The sequence below is a fragment of the Apodemus sylvaticus genome, chromosome 8 (genome assembly GCF_947179515.1).
Source record: "Apodemus sylvaticus chromosome 8, mApoSyl1.1, whole genome shotgun sequence".
Classification (NCBI taxonomy): Eukaryota; Metazoa; Chordata; class Mammalia; order Rodentia; family Muridae; genus Apodemus; species Apodemus sylvaticus.
The window spans coordinates 48,703,030-48,719,713 of record NC_067479.1 but is presented as its reverse complement, the minus strand read 5'-3'; the positions used below and the strand labels follow the sequence as shown (position 1 = coordinate 48,719,713).

General features: G+C 41.1%; 1 protein-coding gene across 8 annotated transcripts in view; it reads right to left on the bottom strand.

Moving 5' to 3' along the window:
• The window catches only part of Dgkh (diacylglycerol kinase eta), a 208,161-nt gene that overhangs the window by 36,450 nt on the left and 155,027 nt on the right, over positions 1–16,684 (bottom strand). For all 8 annotated transcript variants that reach the window (XM_052190878.1, XM_052190884.1, XM_052190882.1 and 5 more), the window contains 6 exons: positions 15,917–16,001; positions 12,648–12,733; positions 9,505–9,604; positions 6,837–7,110; positions 5,697–5,804; positions 1,727–1,858 (listed from right to left, as the gene is read on the bottom strand). In XM_052190878.1, the coding sequence (XP_052046838.1) occupies positions 1,727–1,858; positions 5,697–5,804; positions 6,837–7,110; positions 9,505–9,604; positions 12,648–12,733; positions 15,917–16,001 (785 nt within the window). The remainder of the gene's footprint in view (positions 1–1,726; positions 1,859–5,696; positions 5,805–6,836; positions 7,111–9,504; positions 9,605–12,647; positions 12,734–15,916; positions 16,002–16,684) is intronic.

Sequence of the window (16,684 nt, the reverse complement as noted above, 5' to 3'; positions counted from 1 at the left end):
TAACCTTAGTGCACTCACTTAGTAGCTTCAGTGGCTTAGGCCACTCGTGTGCACATATGAGCACACGGATGCACAACTTGGGGTTTTCATTTTTCACTAAGTTTATTAATTCATTCACTTTACAGCTCAATATTACCCTTCCTCTCCTCCCAGTTCCCCCTCCCGCCTCAAACTCACAGAGATCTCCCTGCCTCTGCCTCCTGAGGGCTGAGATGAAATGCATGCACTACCACTCCTGGGTTTTATTTCTTTTTCTTCTTGAATGGGATTTTTAGTTCATATGTTTTTGTGTATTTGTCTGAGTCCTCTGAGTTGTGATCTTGGTTTCTACTTCTCTTTCTCTCTCCTCTCTCTCTCCTCTCTCTCTCCTCTCTCTCTCTCTCTCTCTCTCTCTCTCTCTCTCTCTCTCTCTCTCTCTCTCTCTCTGGAGACAGGGTTTCTCTGTGTAGCCCTGGCTGTCCTGGAACTCACTCTGTAGACCAGGCTGGCCTTGAACTCAGAAATCCGCCTGCTCCTGCCTCCCAAGTGCTGGGATTTCAGGCGTGCACCACCACAGCCTGGTAGTTTATATTTCTCTAAGCTCCATAATGCTGCCTCAGGACTTCTTCAATTCCTGGCTTTAGTCATGCTCTCCTCTGCCTGGGTGTCCTTTGGATGTTGACTGGATTCTACTGTTTCATGAGACTTCTGGGTACAGTATTTCCCTGACCATCTGAACTGGCTGGAGCTATCACAGAGAAAGGAGCTTCAGTTGGGGAAGTGCCTCCATGAGATCCAGCTGTGGGGCATTTTCTCAATTAATGATCAGCGGGGAGGGCCTATTTTAGGTGGTGCCATCCCTGGGCTGGTATTCTTGGGTTCTATAAGAGAGAAGGCTGAGCAAGCCAGGAGAAGCAAGCTAGTAAGAAACATCCCTCCATGGCCTCTGCATCAGCTCCTGCTTCCTGACCTGCTTGAGTTCCAGTCCTGACTTCCTTTGATGATGAACAGCAATGTGGAAAGTGTAAGTTGAATGAACCCTTTCCTCCCCAACTTGCTTCCTGGTTATGATGTTTTGTGCAGGAATAGAAACCCTGATTAAGACACCATCTGTCTGGTTGATCTGCCACTACTGAAAGAGAGGAATAAATTCTCCAACCAGTATTTGAATTGAGGCCCACATTTAAAGAGAAATTCCATGAGAAGGGTCTAAATGGATTCTAACATGTTCTGAAGGAAGATGAAAGGAATTTAAAAACCTCAGTAGATTTAGGAAGCTCTGAGACACACCCATTTCCTCCAGCTCCTACCTAAACTCTTGGTATCTACTTGCATCACCCTAATCCAAGGCAAACTCATTTCATCCAGGTTGAAACAAATACTAGGCTAAAAATACCCACAAAGTAGTGGCTTAAAACCACAAGGACATCTGTGGGGATCCTTGGAGGTCACAGAACAGAAGGTCAGCTCCAATTCAGGTACAGACTCCTGGGCTCTGACCTAGAACCGACAAACTAACATTTCTTAGGACAAGGCCTAAATGTGAGTTTGAATATGTCCTACACAATTAGACATGGAATAATCTAAAGACCTGGATTTCTACAACTAAATTTGGCAAAAATATTCTCTTAAAGGAACATTTGTTACTAAGGACACACCATTCTGTAGTTCGTGAATAAGAGAAGTGGAAGTTAGTTCATTTTCACAGGTATCTTAAAGGACAGACTATGTCACACAACAACACTACCTGGGCAGATTATTCTAGTGTTGAGCACAGGGAGGTTTTCTTTGGTGGTGGCCGTAGCTGGACCAGCGACAGAATCTGTCTGGGAATGGCCACGACTTGCCTGGGCATCAGGAGACTGAGATGTGGTTTTGGCTGTTGACAAAATTCCAAATTAAAAAAACGGCAAATGAAACCAGTATAAAATTAAACAGGCCCCTCTAAACTCAAGACATGCAGCAACAAGCAACTGTCTATTTAATCAGTGAATGGAACTTAAGATGTTAATTATATATTAATTATATAATAGTTATATATTCATTATATTTAGCTCCACTGTCACTTTACTTCCATTTTCTTGAGACATATGGAGAATATCTTCCAAGGGAGATACACTGATCTCTGGTTTGAACAGATGCTACCAGAGCATAGATATCTGCTGTCATTAAAAGTCAATAATATGCTTAATTTGAATGTGTTCAACCCACACTGGATAAGGAGGAAATTTAAAGTCTGATAACTGCTATGCTGCAAACTACCCACACATTACCCATTAATCGCAAATACTGGGTAAACGATCATATTTAAGTGATGTGGCTCCCAGTGGAACACGTGAATGCACGTGAAGCAGGAGTTAACACAGTCTTCAGTTAATGGAGACACTTGGTTGGACCCAGATCTGGACATGATCAGCACTCGTCAGAGACGCTTCATCTTGTAGTAGGTGTGAAATTAACAGAGACCCACAAATAGACATTGTACGGAGAGTTAATGACTTTGGAGTATCCAGCCCTAAATGAGATGTCTTTATCAAACTCCTCCTCAGAAAGCTCAGAGAGCTATGCAGAAGAGGAGGCAGGAAGAGTCGAAGAGCCAGAAGTGGTAGACGGCTCCAAACTCTGTGTTCCAGACACGATAGGGAAGATACACACATGAACTCGCACAGGAGACATCATGTACAAGGCTTGCTTGAGTTCAAATTAGACAAAAATACCAGGATGAAGAAGGAAATGAAGATACAAAGTCCTGCCTCGAACCAAGAAGCTATTTGCAACTGATATCTTCTGGGACAGAGAAAATCAGCTTTCTCCAAAGGAGTGTCACTGGGTGTATCAACGACCAACACAAAACAGAACTCCATATGTTTTTGTGACTGCTATTCTTGTTTATTTTGTTTATTTGTTTTGGTCTTTGTTTTTGTTGATGGAAAAGGAGGGAGGAATGTTTTTATTGTGGAGAGGAAGAGAAAGAGACTATGAAGTTGGGTTGATAGGGAGTTAGGGAGGCTCTGAGAAATTGAAGAAGAGAAAAGAATATGGTCAAAATATATGATTTGTAAAAATATTTTTAATAAAAACATTAAAATTGAAAAAAGATATCATTTATCTTTAAATAAAGCCAACATACCTTCCTTGTCACCATTTATTCAAATGACAATAGGCTCCAAATGGTTTTGTTATATTTTTGTAAAAGCTCCATATAGTTAAAATATTCAAGAAATTATCAAAAAGGAAGATTTAATTCTGTCTAACATGAGGCAGGTTAATGGAGGAAAAACAGCACCTTGAACTAATCTAGAGGCCAGCGATAGGTATTAAAAAGACAGTAGTCATCAAATCCAATTTAAAAGTACTCTAAAACTTAATTATCCTCACTCTCCCCTAGACTAATTACAAACTTAACTATATTAACCTTGCATGCATTTTCTGTGATCAAAAAACTGCCCAGCTGCACAAAAGGGACAGAAGAGCCACTCTTGTGTGTGACAGATGGGACTCCTGGAGTTAATTTCTAACACAAAGCAACTTTTGATGTTTACCTCTAATAAAAAGCAGAAAGCGCAGTACTGACTAAGATCAATGCTCTACTGCAGGGAATCAAATTAGTGCTTCATGTGTCTTCCTAAGTACGGCACCACCTCGAACACATTAATAAACTGTATTTCTCACATCTTAGACATCGATTGCATAATTTAATAATGACACAATAGGGATGATTCAATAAAGGTAATAGAAGGAACACTTTGATTGCCAATGATTTTCAATAATTTGGATTATAGGCAAAATTGGCATCAACTGTGGCAAGATTAAAGACTTTCCTAAATCTATGTTTATCTCCATATTAGCACGCTACCATTATCTTTCCATTTCCTCTCTAGGCCATGGAAGTGCTGAGTCTTTGAGAGTATGGTGAGGTGAACTAGTGGCTGACCGTAGGCCACGGGCAAGAGTGAACATGTATAGATGAGAACAGACATATGGATGCCTTATGACCAGTAGCTTATATCACAAGCCCGATTACCAACTTCACAGATAAAATACACTGGAGATGACAGAAGAATTTAACAGGTGGAAATCTGATGGGTCCAAATTAAAAAAGATGAAAAGTTATAAAGATGAAGGAAAGCTATTGCAATGAAACTTGAAAAGAAGTTTAGTACTTTTGGCAACATCAAAATATGCTGAATGAGTAGAGTATGTCATTGTCTTACAGAAAACATCTGGAGTTTGTTCAAAATGTTTTAAGATAAGCACTGACCACTGGATGGGGCCAGAAAAATGAACAATTCAAAATAACCAAAATCACGGACTACAGGAAGAGGCTTAGAGACACCAGATATGAAGGAAGGCATCGGATGTAGCGAGGGATCTTTCTAGCATCCTTTAAGACTGCCTTAAGGAAGAAGGGGACAGACGGCCCCGGAAGACAGATTCAGCTTGGAAGTGGTAAAACGCCATCTGGGAAAATATCTCTTAAGCCAATCATAAAAACACCATGCAAATGCCAGGAGTTCTTACTGCCTACTTTATGATACATAAAACCCACTAATATCCTCCATCATGGGTTGTATTTTAAGGGAGAAAACATAAATTTCTGAAAAAAATAGTCTTCTAATAATGAACTGAATGGCCTGAAGGTTCAATGCCCATCCAGAAAGTGAATGTAAGAATTTGCCTGCAGATATATATGTTGACTATCTGGACTTCACTGAAATTAATTTTGATTTTTCTTAAGAGTTTTTAGTACAATCAAGCAAATTTTCTCAAAGCAACAATAACAATAATAGCAAAAATGATAGAGAACAACCATTTATGAAACAGTGCACAGCAGACATTGTTCTGGGCCCTTTGGTATACTAAATTAGTCAACCTTCACTACAACCCAATTGAAACAGGATACTATCATTTTAATTTTTAGTTAGGAAAACTACAGAAAAGCTTTAAATAAAATCAGTCCAAGTTTGGAAACAAAAGTTAATGAATTTTAAGAAACAGTTCTGATATATTATGCTGACTTTTTGTGAGTACACTATCATTACTTTCATACTACTTCATACCATTAATATTTTAACTTTTGTCTGTCTTATCCAACAGTAACTGGAAACTTTCACTTGTATTATGTGAAATGCTAAAAGGATAAATTCATTTCCTATTGAAAGTCAATGGCAGGGAGACAGTTGAGATGTTTCAAGCAATAATACAATAATTTCTAGGCAAAAAAAAGTGGTAGAGACAGAGTTATAATTAGAAGTCTTTTGGTTTTAAAGCTTAGCTTAGCAACAAGCATTGGCCAATCAGCAAAATATAAGGCTCTGCCGAATCTTTCAAAGGCCAAGCTTGGTGCAGAAAGGGCCAGCAACTTTCTTACAATTCCCCAAGGAATCTGAAAGCAACCCCAGGCTAAAGTTGTGAAACTTGGGAATTTTTTCCTAAGACACTTAGTCATCTTTAGTCCCATAACACTTAGTTTATTGTTGGTCTCTAGACATCTCTAGATATCTCTTAGATCTCGCAAGGGATATAAGAATATTTGTCAAACTGACTAATCTGTTTCCATTTGCTCATGAATGACACAAAATGCCCAAAGGCCTTTAGAAAAACAGAAATTCAACAATTCATTTCAAACTTAAAACTAAATGCAAAGCCAAATGTAACTGGTTTTCAAATGATGTCATCACTGATTTCCAAATGATGTGTCATCATTGATTTCTCACCTGATAACGACTCTTTCGTGTCATCCTCTTTAGCTTCGCTTGCTTCTGTATCATAGTCACAAGATGGACTAACTGGGTCACAGGGCTGCACTGTCTGCTCATCCATGACTTTAAGTAGTAAGAAGGGAAACAGACTTGTGTAAGTGGAAATAAAATGAATTCACATTAAGATACGCTTAGGAAAGAGAAATTAAACCAAGTACCAAAAGAAATTGTGCATTTATAAAGCAACACTATTTAGTAACAAAACTGGGAGTGATGTCTATGGATACTGGAGAGTCTAAAGACCAAATAAATTCATTACAGTTACATATTTACTAGAATAAAATTGTACATGAATTTAAATCAAAATACCAAGTCTGATTACAAGTTACACACCTAGAAGGGGATTCCCAACATTAACCATATTTAAGTCAACTTTCATCCGGCACTAAAATTCTAAGAAGCTTGTATGCTATATGCATATAAAAGTTTAAACCTAGGGGCAGCAGACAGGGCTCAGTGGCTGGGAGCACAGACTGCTCCTGGGAGCACGGACTGCTGGGAGCACGGACTGCTCCTGCTCATGTTTGGTTCTCAGCTTCCACAATGGGCAGCTTACAGTGCCCGCCTGTTACCTCCATCCAGGAGGATCCAGTGCCTCCCGTGCCGCCTGTTCTACCCCACACCCTCCCACACACAGACACTCACACATTCACAGAAGCAAAAATAAAAAGTAAATCTTTTAAAATTCAAAGATTTATACATTTTCAAAATTTTTAAGGATGTTAAGAAATCAACCTTACTTTATTATCAGCAGATGTAAGACTGACTTTAAGAAATAAAAGAGATGCCAATAAAGGAAAAAGATTGAAGTTTTTAGACTCGTTCTATAACTATTTTTTTACTTAAGCTGGGATGGAAATATTAAAACTTCATTTACTTCTGAAATCTAAGTTTGTGCGTCACTATGACGCAGCTCTTCACTACTGAACTTAGATACGTCTAAGTACAAATTTGCCTTTCGTGAACTTATTGTCTTCTGTCATGTCACGAGCCCTGTTTTTGTAAACGTGTACCAAACCCGAGCACTATGCACAGCGGCTTCGCGTGCAGCAGGGCTGCTGCGGCCCCTTTGAAGCTGCTTTTGTGAGTGTATACCTTTTCGAGCTTCTTCAATGACTTGCCTCACTGCTTTCTTTAGACTGTTGGCCCGCAGCATTATCTCCCCGGGCTTCACGGCTTTCTGGGAACAGGGTTTCCCAATGTCATTTCGGAGCTGCTCCTTGCTTTCACCCAGCGACTCTTCACTGGTGGACTCCATGGTGTCCTCTTCAGGGATTGCCGGGCCAACCCCTGGGGGAACTCGACTGGCCTGAGAGTCTGCATGCAGGGCTTGTAGCAGTTGTTCAAGCTTCTCGTTTAGGACTGAGCACTAAGAAAACAAAGAAAATATCAATGGTGGTGACAAGCAGATAAACAAGTATCAGCAAGGGTGATAGGGAAGGAATTAAATATATTAGGGTGGCAGATGTAATTTTATGCAGGATAAATCGTTAACCACTGGGAATAAAAACGTCAACAATCAAGTAGCTATAGTCTTTTATTCTGTAGATTTTTGTTTTAAATACATTTTAAATTTACTGAAGACAGAAATGATCTTTAAGTGAGTGGATTTTAAGTATAGAACTTCTTGCTATTAACTGACTGATAAAGATCTGTGGAAAAAAGGACTGGAAACACTACAACGCTTGTGTCTACCTATTGTCATATTTCAGAATCACTAAATGCTATCTCAGGATTCAAAGTCTTCGAAGAACAATGTTTCTGTATGTGGGAGTTGGCCTGAATGCATGCCCATATACCACGAGCATGCCTGGTGCCCACAGAAGCCAGAAGAGAATCTCAGGTCACCTGCAACAGGTGCTATGTGAGCCACCGTGTGGGTACTTGAAACCTCTGCAAGAGCAGCAAGGGCTCATAACCCTGAGCCATCTCCGCAGCCACCACAGGTTCACTGTAGGTTTACAACCTACGAACTGCTGTTCTTCCTTCGAGTGCAACCAATACTAAGTTGAGAGATGTGCAGTACACAAAGCACCAGGATTTCCTCTAAAGCTACCGACTTAGGGAGCCCTTTGAAGTTCATGAGTTGCAGACAGGGCCGAGCTGACTGTGCTCCCTCCGGACTACTGGGTGCAAGGAAGATCATGAAGGAAAATGCGCAGGAATGAGGAGGGGGAAAAGGACGGGTAGAGAGAGACCAAGCACAGAGGTCTTGTTCCTTTCTGCTTTTCTTGTTTTTCTACAGGAAAAGAAACACTTGAGATCAGCACTGTTAATGCCACCGCCAGTGGTTTCAATCTCCACAGAATTCCTGGTCTATGCTCCCTCCATTTCTCTGCCTTTGATGTGAAGCCAAGCAAAGTCACAGGCGAAGGACTTCCAAGACAGAAGCATGGCTCAGCTAGAGTCTCTGCCTCCTGAAACTCCACGGAGAGAGGAAATGAATGAAACACCTCAAACGTTTGTGTCAGTGTCGTGGGCAAAGGAACATAAGAAGGCTGTTGGTCTTGATGTGTTATTTCTGTATTCTACCACTTTGCTGGAGGTCTCATCAGTTCCAAAGGACTCTTTGGTAGAGTCCTTTAGTCTTATGGGGACTCGGAATGGTTAGCGATGTGAGGCGCCACATTAACACCCCTCCCCCACCCCTAAGTCCGAGGGAAGGAACATGGCAGAAGAAGGGGCAGAAAACATGTAGGGTTGGAGGAGAGGTGAGGGATGGTGGCCTCCAGACCCCGCAGGGCTGCTGCACGCATGGCTTCACTGTGGCTGTGATTATTATACAAGACATACATGAGACCAGCAGCTAATATTCCAGCATTAGGGAGGAGAAGGGAGGGGAGGGTTCTGGAGGCCCCACCCCTAGGCTAAGGGGCTACGGACAGCTGGTGACTTCTGGGGGAGGGAGGACTGGGGGTGGGAGGACTGTGACATCGGCAGATTTCTCCATTCCCACGGAGATGACCCCACACCCTCGTCCACATGAGCGGCACTAACTGTGGGATAAAAATAATAATTATGCAAGGAAGATCTGAGATTAGAATGGCGATGTGTGTGTGGGGGGGCATGAATCCCGAGGAGATGTGACTGGGGTGGGGGGATCCTGAGAGAAGCTGGTGGGGGGAGATAGCATCAGACAGGACCGACACAGTGTCTGTGTGAATAAAACTGCCGTAGACTAAATAAAAATTTAAAAGAAACATTTATTTCCACTTTCCTTTTCTTCCATTTAATCCCCTAATGAACCCTTAATGAACCTAAGGGACAGAAATCCTTCCCAGGCCTTCAGTAAAAAGACCTTCCGTGAATTTTAAAGGTAAAGATGCTGGCTTGTAAAGTCTATATATGCTATTCTTACCTTAGCATCAGAAAGCTCATAAAGGAGGAAAAAATCTGTAAAGGTATGAAAAAAAGGTCACGAAAGAAACAGAACTTTGAAGGAGACAAGGACACCTGAGTCTAGAGAACGGAGAGACCCAACAGGACCACGGGTCCCCCAGCATCCTCCCCTGGCAGGCCGAGGGGACTGCATGTCCCTTTAAGATGCCAACCACAGAGAAAGGGATCTGAATGGAAACACGGGCTTGCTCAACACTTGCAGTAACACCATTTTTGTGCATATTAAAGGTTAACTATAAACTAGAAGGTATTTTTGGAAATCTTCATACCTAAATAAAAACATTGTTTCTTCTCTTTAAAACACAGCCCAGTGCTCAGAAGGTCAATCAACAATTCCCACACCCTTGATGTGTGTCCCTCTTACTTTACTGGCCACGGCTTCGGCTACTACTGTATTTTCCAGTGTTTTGTCTTGTGCCTTCTCCACTTTGGCAACGAAATCCTTCACGGTTTCACAGAGTATCCTTTGAGGGAGAGAAAATGCACCGTTATAGTCTGTGTGCTCTCATGTACAAGCATAGTTAAAAGTAAGCGTACGGAGCCCAACTCCGAATACTCAGGATCGTTGCCAGTATGACCTCACTTCTGTCTGTGTTAACATATCTTAGATATATTTAGGACTTTTAAGTGATAAACAGATACACAGGTGAGCCTTGCTTTCCATACTTGTAGTAAAGGCCGTGCTGAACCATCCTCAGATGCTTTTATAAGCCATAAGAAGAATACTTTCAGCTCCCTTAAAAACAATGTAGTATCTTCCATAGTTGAGATGCCTTGCTTCATGCTGAACAGACGCAAGCCCCTCACTCTCTCCAGGATCTACTGGATCTACTGATGTACTAGTCAGCAAAAGGACATCCTGGTAGCACACTGCTACCCGAAGAACAAAGATGTTGCGTGTACTGGATATCAACCAATCAGACAACTTGAATTGAGTTATATTCTCTGTTGACCCATCCATTTCTCCCCTTTAAGATAACCAATGCAATAACATACAAGCCTAACTCAATTTAGGTCTCATTAGTGTCAGAAATCTATGGCTGACTTGTTTGTTTCTTTTAATTACATTTGGTGTCTTTGCAAAAGAAATGGACTCAAAAGAAAAATAATGTGAAACGCGCCTGCCTCTCCAAAAGTTGTGTAAAACATAGCCAGCGGAATAGTGTGTGACTAGATTAGTTTTGGCAAAAGTGTGCATTGATAGACACAACTTGGAAATAAAACAATTTTTCATTAGTGGGTTTTTGTTTCTATTAAGTTCACAACTTTCTCTGGTGGGTGAAAAACAGCACCTTCTATATACATCCATATTACAAAGCCAAGCTATGTGACAGGCACAGGGTGCACGCGTATGCACCCACTTACACGCCAGACCTTGGAACTGGTCATCTAGGTGCATTATTCCCAACCACTTCTGTTTTACTTCTTGCTTACGGGTTGGCTCTGCTGGCCATCCAGTCCTCCCCTGCTTCCTGAGGCAGAGATAGAACCCGTGTCTCACATGTGCTAAGCGGACACCCAGCTACTGAGCTGCAGGCCCAGTTCTCTTGGAACATTCTACATTTCAGTTTCTCTTAATTTTTCTTTTAAGATTAAAAAAGTAATAGTGTATCTGTGTGTGCTTGCATGTCATGTATGTGTATGTACCACATTCAGCCAGTGTCTGAGGAGACTTCAGACCGCCTGGGACGAGAGTTATTAATGATTGTGAGCTGAGTTTGGGAGCTGGGAACCCACCTAGAGTCCTCTGTAGGAGCAGCAGGCTCTTAAAGGCTGAGCTATGACTCTAGCCCCTTAATTTCTATTAAGAGAATTAAGAGAACCTAGCTTAGTTTTTATTAGACTCTTTCATGTATTTCCCATATAATTTGTCTTCCTTGTTAATATATAATATACCTTTACAGAATTTCTTGACACATGTCAGTCTATCATAACCGCTCTTATACACGCTCTACCAGAAGATCCTCTGTGTGATTCCACTCCTGAAAGCAGACACTGCCCCTCTCGCCAGCTTGTGTAACCTAGAGGTCCACCCTGCCATTACTGTAATGGTGTGACCTCAGTTTCTCCTGGGTTTGTGAAACTGCACATATGCCAGAGCGCTGACCACTGCTGTGCTTGTGCTATTGATTCTGAGGGATGGAGCCCTTCTGTCACTATAAAAGGGAAAGGGGCAACCAGGGCTTCCTACCTCAGTTCCCCCACATCTCTGAGGTGCAGAGAGGCTGGGGAACAGCCTGGTTCTGTGTACCTTGTGTCCACAGGGCTGATGCAGGAATTAGGGGAGTGTTTGATGCTCAAATTGTGGGAACAATCAGAAGTGTTCTGCCTTGAGGTACTGTGGTTCCACATTACAAAGGGAATATAGGATATTTATATTCTTGAGGGAAGAATTGATCTAAATAACGAATTTAGAGTAGTCAAAGATGTACTTATGGTGGGCCAGGAGGTGTGGGTCTGGAATATTATCTAGTTGATTGGGGAGGAGTCTAGGTTCAAAGACTGCCTGGAATACAGTTTTCTGTATTCCAGTTTTCTACAGACATACATTTTATTATGGAACAAGGTTGGCAATGTCCAATGTCCACTGAGGCCAGGGGAGCAATAGGTGGGCTGAACCCAGGACAAGAGAGACAAGAATCGCTGACACCTGAGCAATCTGAGAGCACATTTTGGTACGCAACAAAATTCATTAAGCAAACAGGAACCAGCTGGTGCCTCTGACCACAGTACTGACCCATCTCTGCATTAAGCGTAGGGGTCCATGGCCTGAAGTCACGCCCCCTTCCTACTGTTCAGTGCTGTTTCCTGTTCCTGGGGGAACAGCCTCAAAAGCAGCTGTTACTACATTTGTACTTTTGATAGAAGTAAATTTGTTTTATAGTGACTTTTTTTTGTGTGTTTCTTCATTATGAATTAAGTGTATAATACATCATAACAGCAATTTGTTCCATAAGCAGAATCTTCAAAAGCATTCCTTTGTTTATGAGTTGAAATTTCAGCTAGAATCCACTAGCTGACATTCTAGCCTTGCAAGTATAAGAAGCTTCAAAAGTAAATTTGAAACTCCACATTTGGGGATAACATCATGATGCTTTGGCTCCATGTTTGGAATTAAGTAAAATCTGTTGAGTTTGAAATAAATTATAATTATGGATTTTAAACAAGTCAAGAGATGTCTTTTTGGAGAATCTCACTATTTTCATTTTGGTGATGTAAATAGTTCCTAAATAAAAAGTGTGTGTATGGGAAATAATATAATGAGACAGGACTTCCGTGTTGTAATTAATCATTGATAATTTGCAAATAGACATGCAAATTCTAAACACTTTTTATACTTTTGTAACAGAAGTGTTTCAAAATAAGCAGCAAAATATACTCTCTGAATAGACTCTATGCAGATGCTAATGTGACTAGAACTCCAGGTCAAATTATTATCTAAGAAAAATCACGAGAAATGGTGTCACAGTCAAGAAACGGCTGTCTCACTTCAGCCCCAGCACTCACTTGGCAGACGAAATGACCACTGCATGCTCATCAGAATTGAGGATTTTCGTAAGATGATTTGCAACGGAGTCTTCATAAATTGTCATCTGGAAAAGAAAGCCCTGGGCTAGATGATTGCTATATAACCCAGTTATGACTGCTTCAGAAATGCACTACTCATGACATATGGAAAACAGCACAAAGGCTGCCATGAAAAATTAGTGTGTGTGTGTGTGTGTGGGGGGGGTCATGCAAAATAGAAATGTCTCTGACTCCCATTTTTTGAACCTGGAGTTCTTCATATGTTTAGAAAATTCAATTAATGCTCCACTATATTTTTAAATTATGTATAAGTGAATTATATATAAATATAATATGACTAAAAGAAGTATTGTCTAAAATAAGTACACTAAAAGCTAGAATAGCACATATAAAACGTGGGTAGAACTCTAGAAATGCAGGTAGAATAGCCCAGTGATTGACACTCAACTTCCACAGACCTGCAGAACGCAATCTGAAAGAAACCACACACAAAATGGCTAAAATGTGAACAGCAGCAAGTGGAACCTAGCAACTGGCACAGATGATGGGAACATAAATCTCTCCTACATCAGGGCTGACAAGTCCTGGGCAGCTACTGGGCAATGTCTGTTAGACCTGAGCATAGGCCCACACCAGAGGACCAAGAACCTCGAGTTCTACATACACACCCAAAGAAACGGACACATGTTCCCCAAAAGACATGGGTGAGGTGGGATGCTCTCACAGTGTCAAATGCAATGTATGCGTTCCAAGGAAACACTACAGGACACTGGGAAGGAATTGGCCCCAATTATGCCACAGCACAGACGAATCTGACAAGCTTGACACTGGGTAGGAGGAGCCAAAGCAAAAATGCATGCAAAATGGTCTCCATTTTATATTCTACCTTTCCATTTTCCTAAACCAGAATCTAGGACATTAGTGAGGAGTGGTCATCTGTGAGAAATGTGTGGAGGTGCATACAAGGGTGGGAGAGGGGCTTATCAGGCATGCAATGCTGTCTTGTAATCTGGGTGTCTATTACATAGGTTTGTCTAATTTATAAAAATCTCCCAAACTGTACCTCTAAGATATGCATGTTTTTCTGTCTATATACTACACCACAGTCACAAAAGGCTTTTAAAAATGCAATTGTGTAGCCACACAATCTGGTACAGAACCACAACATTAGGTAAATAAGTATCTTAGACCAGTGGTTCTCTGCCTTCCTAATGTGACATTAGGAAGTTCAATACAGTTCCTCATGCTAAGTACTCCCAACCACAAAATTACTTTGTTACTACCATCATAATTGTAATTTTGCTATTTTTATCAATCATAATGTAAATATCTGATCTGCAGGATATCCGACCCAATGGGGTCACAGCCCACAGATTGCTATCTTAAGACAACAAAACACACTACAATGTCCAATGTCCTGTATCTTCTTTTCTACTGGACTCAAACCTTAACATCCTATCAAAAGAACACACCTTCATGATAGATAAAAATATGCACACTATTTAACAGCCTCGTGTGCAGAGTCTCTGTTAAATGTTTTCTTCATATGCATTCCATGTGCTAAGCTCAGGATTTTCCAAAAGAAATGACGGCCCTGTCCAAGCAGTTCTCCAGTGTTCATTTACCTTGCTCAGGGTTCTTGTCACCCGAGCATCAGTTTATTCACTCGACTGGCGTTTCAGTAACTATTCTCCTCTGCAATGCCATTCTGACTGGCGTCTTCCCAAAGAAATCTCATTTTAAATTTATGGTCAAGTCCCCCGGTGGATAAATTTCAATGTCTACCTCACCTCCTTCAAGTGCAGACCACACCTGGAAAAGCAATTTCACCCCCGAGTGGCTATGGGTCCCCCAAGTTACACAATACTGAAATGCTGGTCTAATTTCTTGGTTTAAATACAAGAATTTCTATCTTAAAAGATCAGGACAATGGAAACACATCTTTGAAAAATACAAAATGGGACAAAGTTCTTCAGTGATCCGCTTAATCTCATCACTGTGGGGTGGCTAATATATGGTATGGCCCCTAATGCTATGAAGGAGTGCATTCACTAATGCCACTGATTAATTTATTAATTACTGTCATTTACTTAATGCTATTTGAAGCTTGTGTTTAATTGTTCATTAAGGATAAAAGATAAAAAGTACACCTCTTTCAAGGAAGAAGATAACCTTTATAACAAAGAACAGAATTTATAGATGGCACAGTTTAACTTACTACAGCGCCACTTAGCAGGGTCATGACTTCCTCTCCTCATTTAGGGGAAATAATTAGTAACTAATAAAAAGTCTGGCCTCCATAAAAACAGGCACTATAGGCATATTCAGACAGAATTATATAACTGAAAGTTTGGCTGGAAATTAAACAGTAAATACATTTACCTCAACAGTTGCGTCTCTTCAGGTGAGGGCCTGTGCATCATTTGTTTTCCATTTCATATGATTCTACTACTTTTTCATGTTTTAGAACTTTTCAAATATTCCCCTAACTGGAAATTACACTTATCTTCTCTGAGGATGCCCCAGTCTCAGCTTTGAGACAAAATAATCATTTTCCCAATGGCAGCTCTAAAGAGGTAAATTTTCCTGGTACATCAAAGGGCCTGAATAAGTCAGAGCTAATCTCCTGGAAGCTAGATTGTTTTGAATTTCCCCTGCTCTGAGGTTTAAACATGTCTGAAAATGTTAGACACTTGTGTTCTGCAGCAGAGAAAGAAGGCAGATAGCAGTGTTTCCTCCTTTGCTTCCTCAGGATCAAGGGGCTTAACATGGTCTGCTGTCCCTTCAGAGAGCAGACAAGGAAGAGAGAGGGAAACTGCATAAGCTTCCAGCCAGGAGTGCTGGGCCATGAGTGGGAGGGGCTTACGGAGCTTGGCGGACACCTAATAACCAAGCAGGTGCTCATGAACGATGCAGAAGGTGAGTGAGCCCTCACAGGAGCCTGCTATCTGTTGGCCCCCGGGTCATTGAGAAAGGGGCCTTGCATGTCTGATGCTGTATAAACATCTGCACCATTAAATCCTCAAGGCACCAGGGCCCATGTTACCAACAAAGTGGTAAGGTCCAGGAAGGTGGGTGACTTAGGGTTCATGGTCACAGAGGGACTATGACTTTGATCCTCAGGATTCTTTGCTCTGGGAGGGAAGACTGGAGGCAGGCAGTGACACCATGAAACAAGCGTGTCACCACTGCCATCTCCCCCATCCCCACGATACCCCATTGGTCAGTAGATAAAAAATTAGTCTTACGTAAAAGTCTTCAGTCGCTTCTACAGGTTCAGGAAGTAGAGGCGCCTTTGCTGGCAATTTGAGTTCATAGGTCATTATACTCCACCTAATGGGAGAAAATCCTTTGGTCTAAAACTGAAATCTTTAAATTAAAACTTTAAATCTTAATAAACTATCGCCGTGTCACCTACAACATACATACATACATAATACATACATACATACATACATACATGTATTTGTGGAGTATAGTTTTATTCTATCTTAAACAGAGGGTGAAAAAGAGACAAAACTGTGATAATCCCATAGAGCATTGATTCATAGTTTATGATTTCCACATTCCACCATTCTCTCTCCAGTTAGAGACATCCAAACACGCCAGCACCAGGTCACAACAGGACATGCTGGTCACCCCGTGTCTTTCTACTCAGCATGCAATGCAGTCTGGCCTTATCTTTTCTCGTCCACTTTCTAAATAAGGCTCATTGTAAAGCTCATTATATGTTACTCATGAACCACAACCCAGAGTTCTAAAAAATAATGTCTTCGATTAAATAAATGCCTATTAGCTATGAAAAGAAACCATTTCTCATTCAGCAACTGCTCCTGGCAAAAAGATATGAGAGTGAGTGAGTGAGTGTGTGTGTGTGCATGTGTAAGAGTGTGTATGTGAGCATGTGTGCATGTGATTATGAATGTGTATATGTTTGAGTGTGTGTATGTATTTATGTATGTGATGAAAATGAGGTAAACACTCCTTAATTTAAAAAAGTAATTTAAACATGAGAT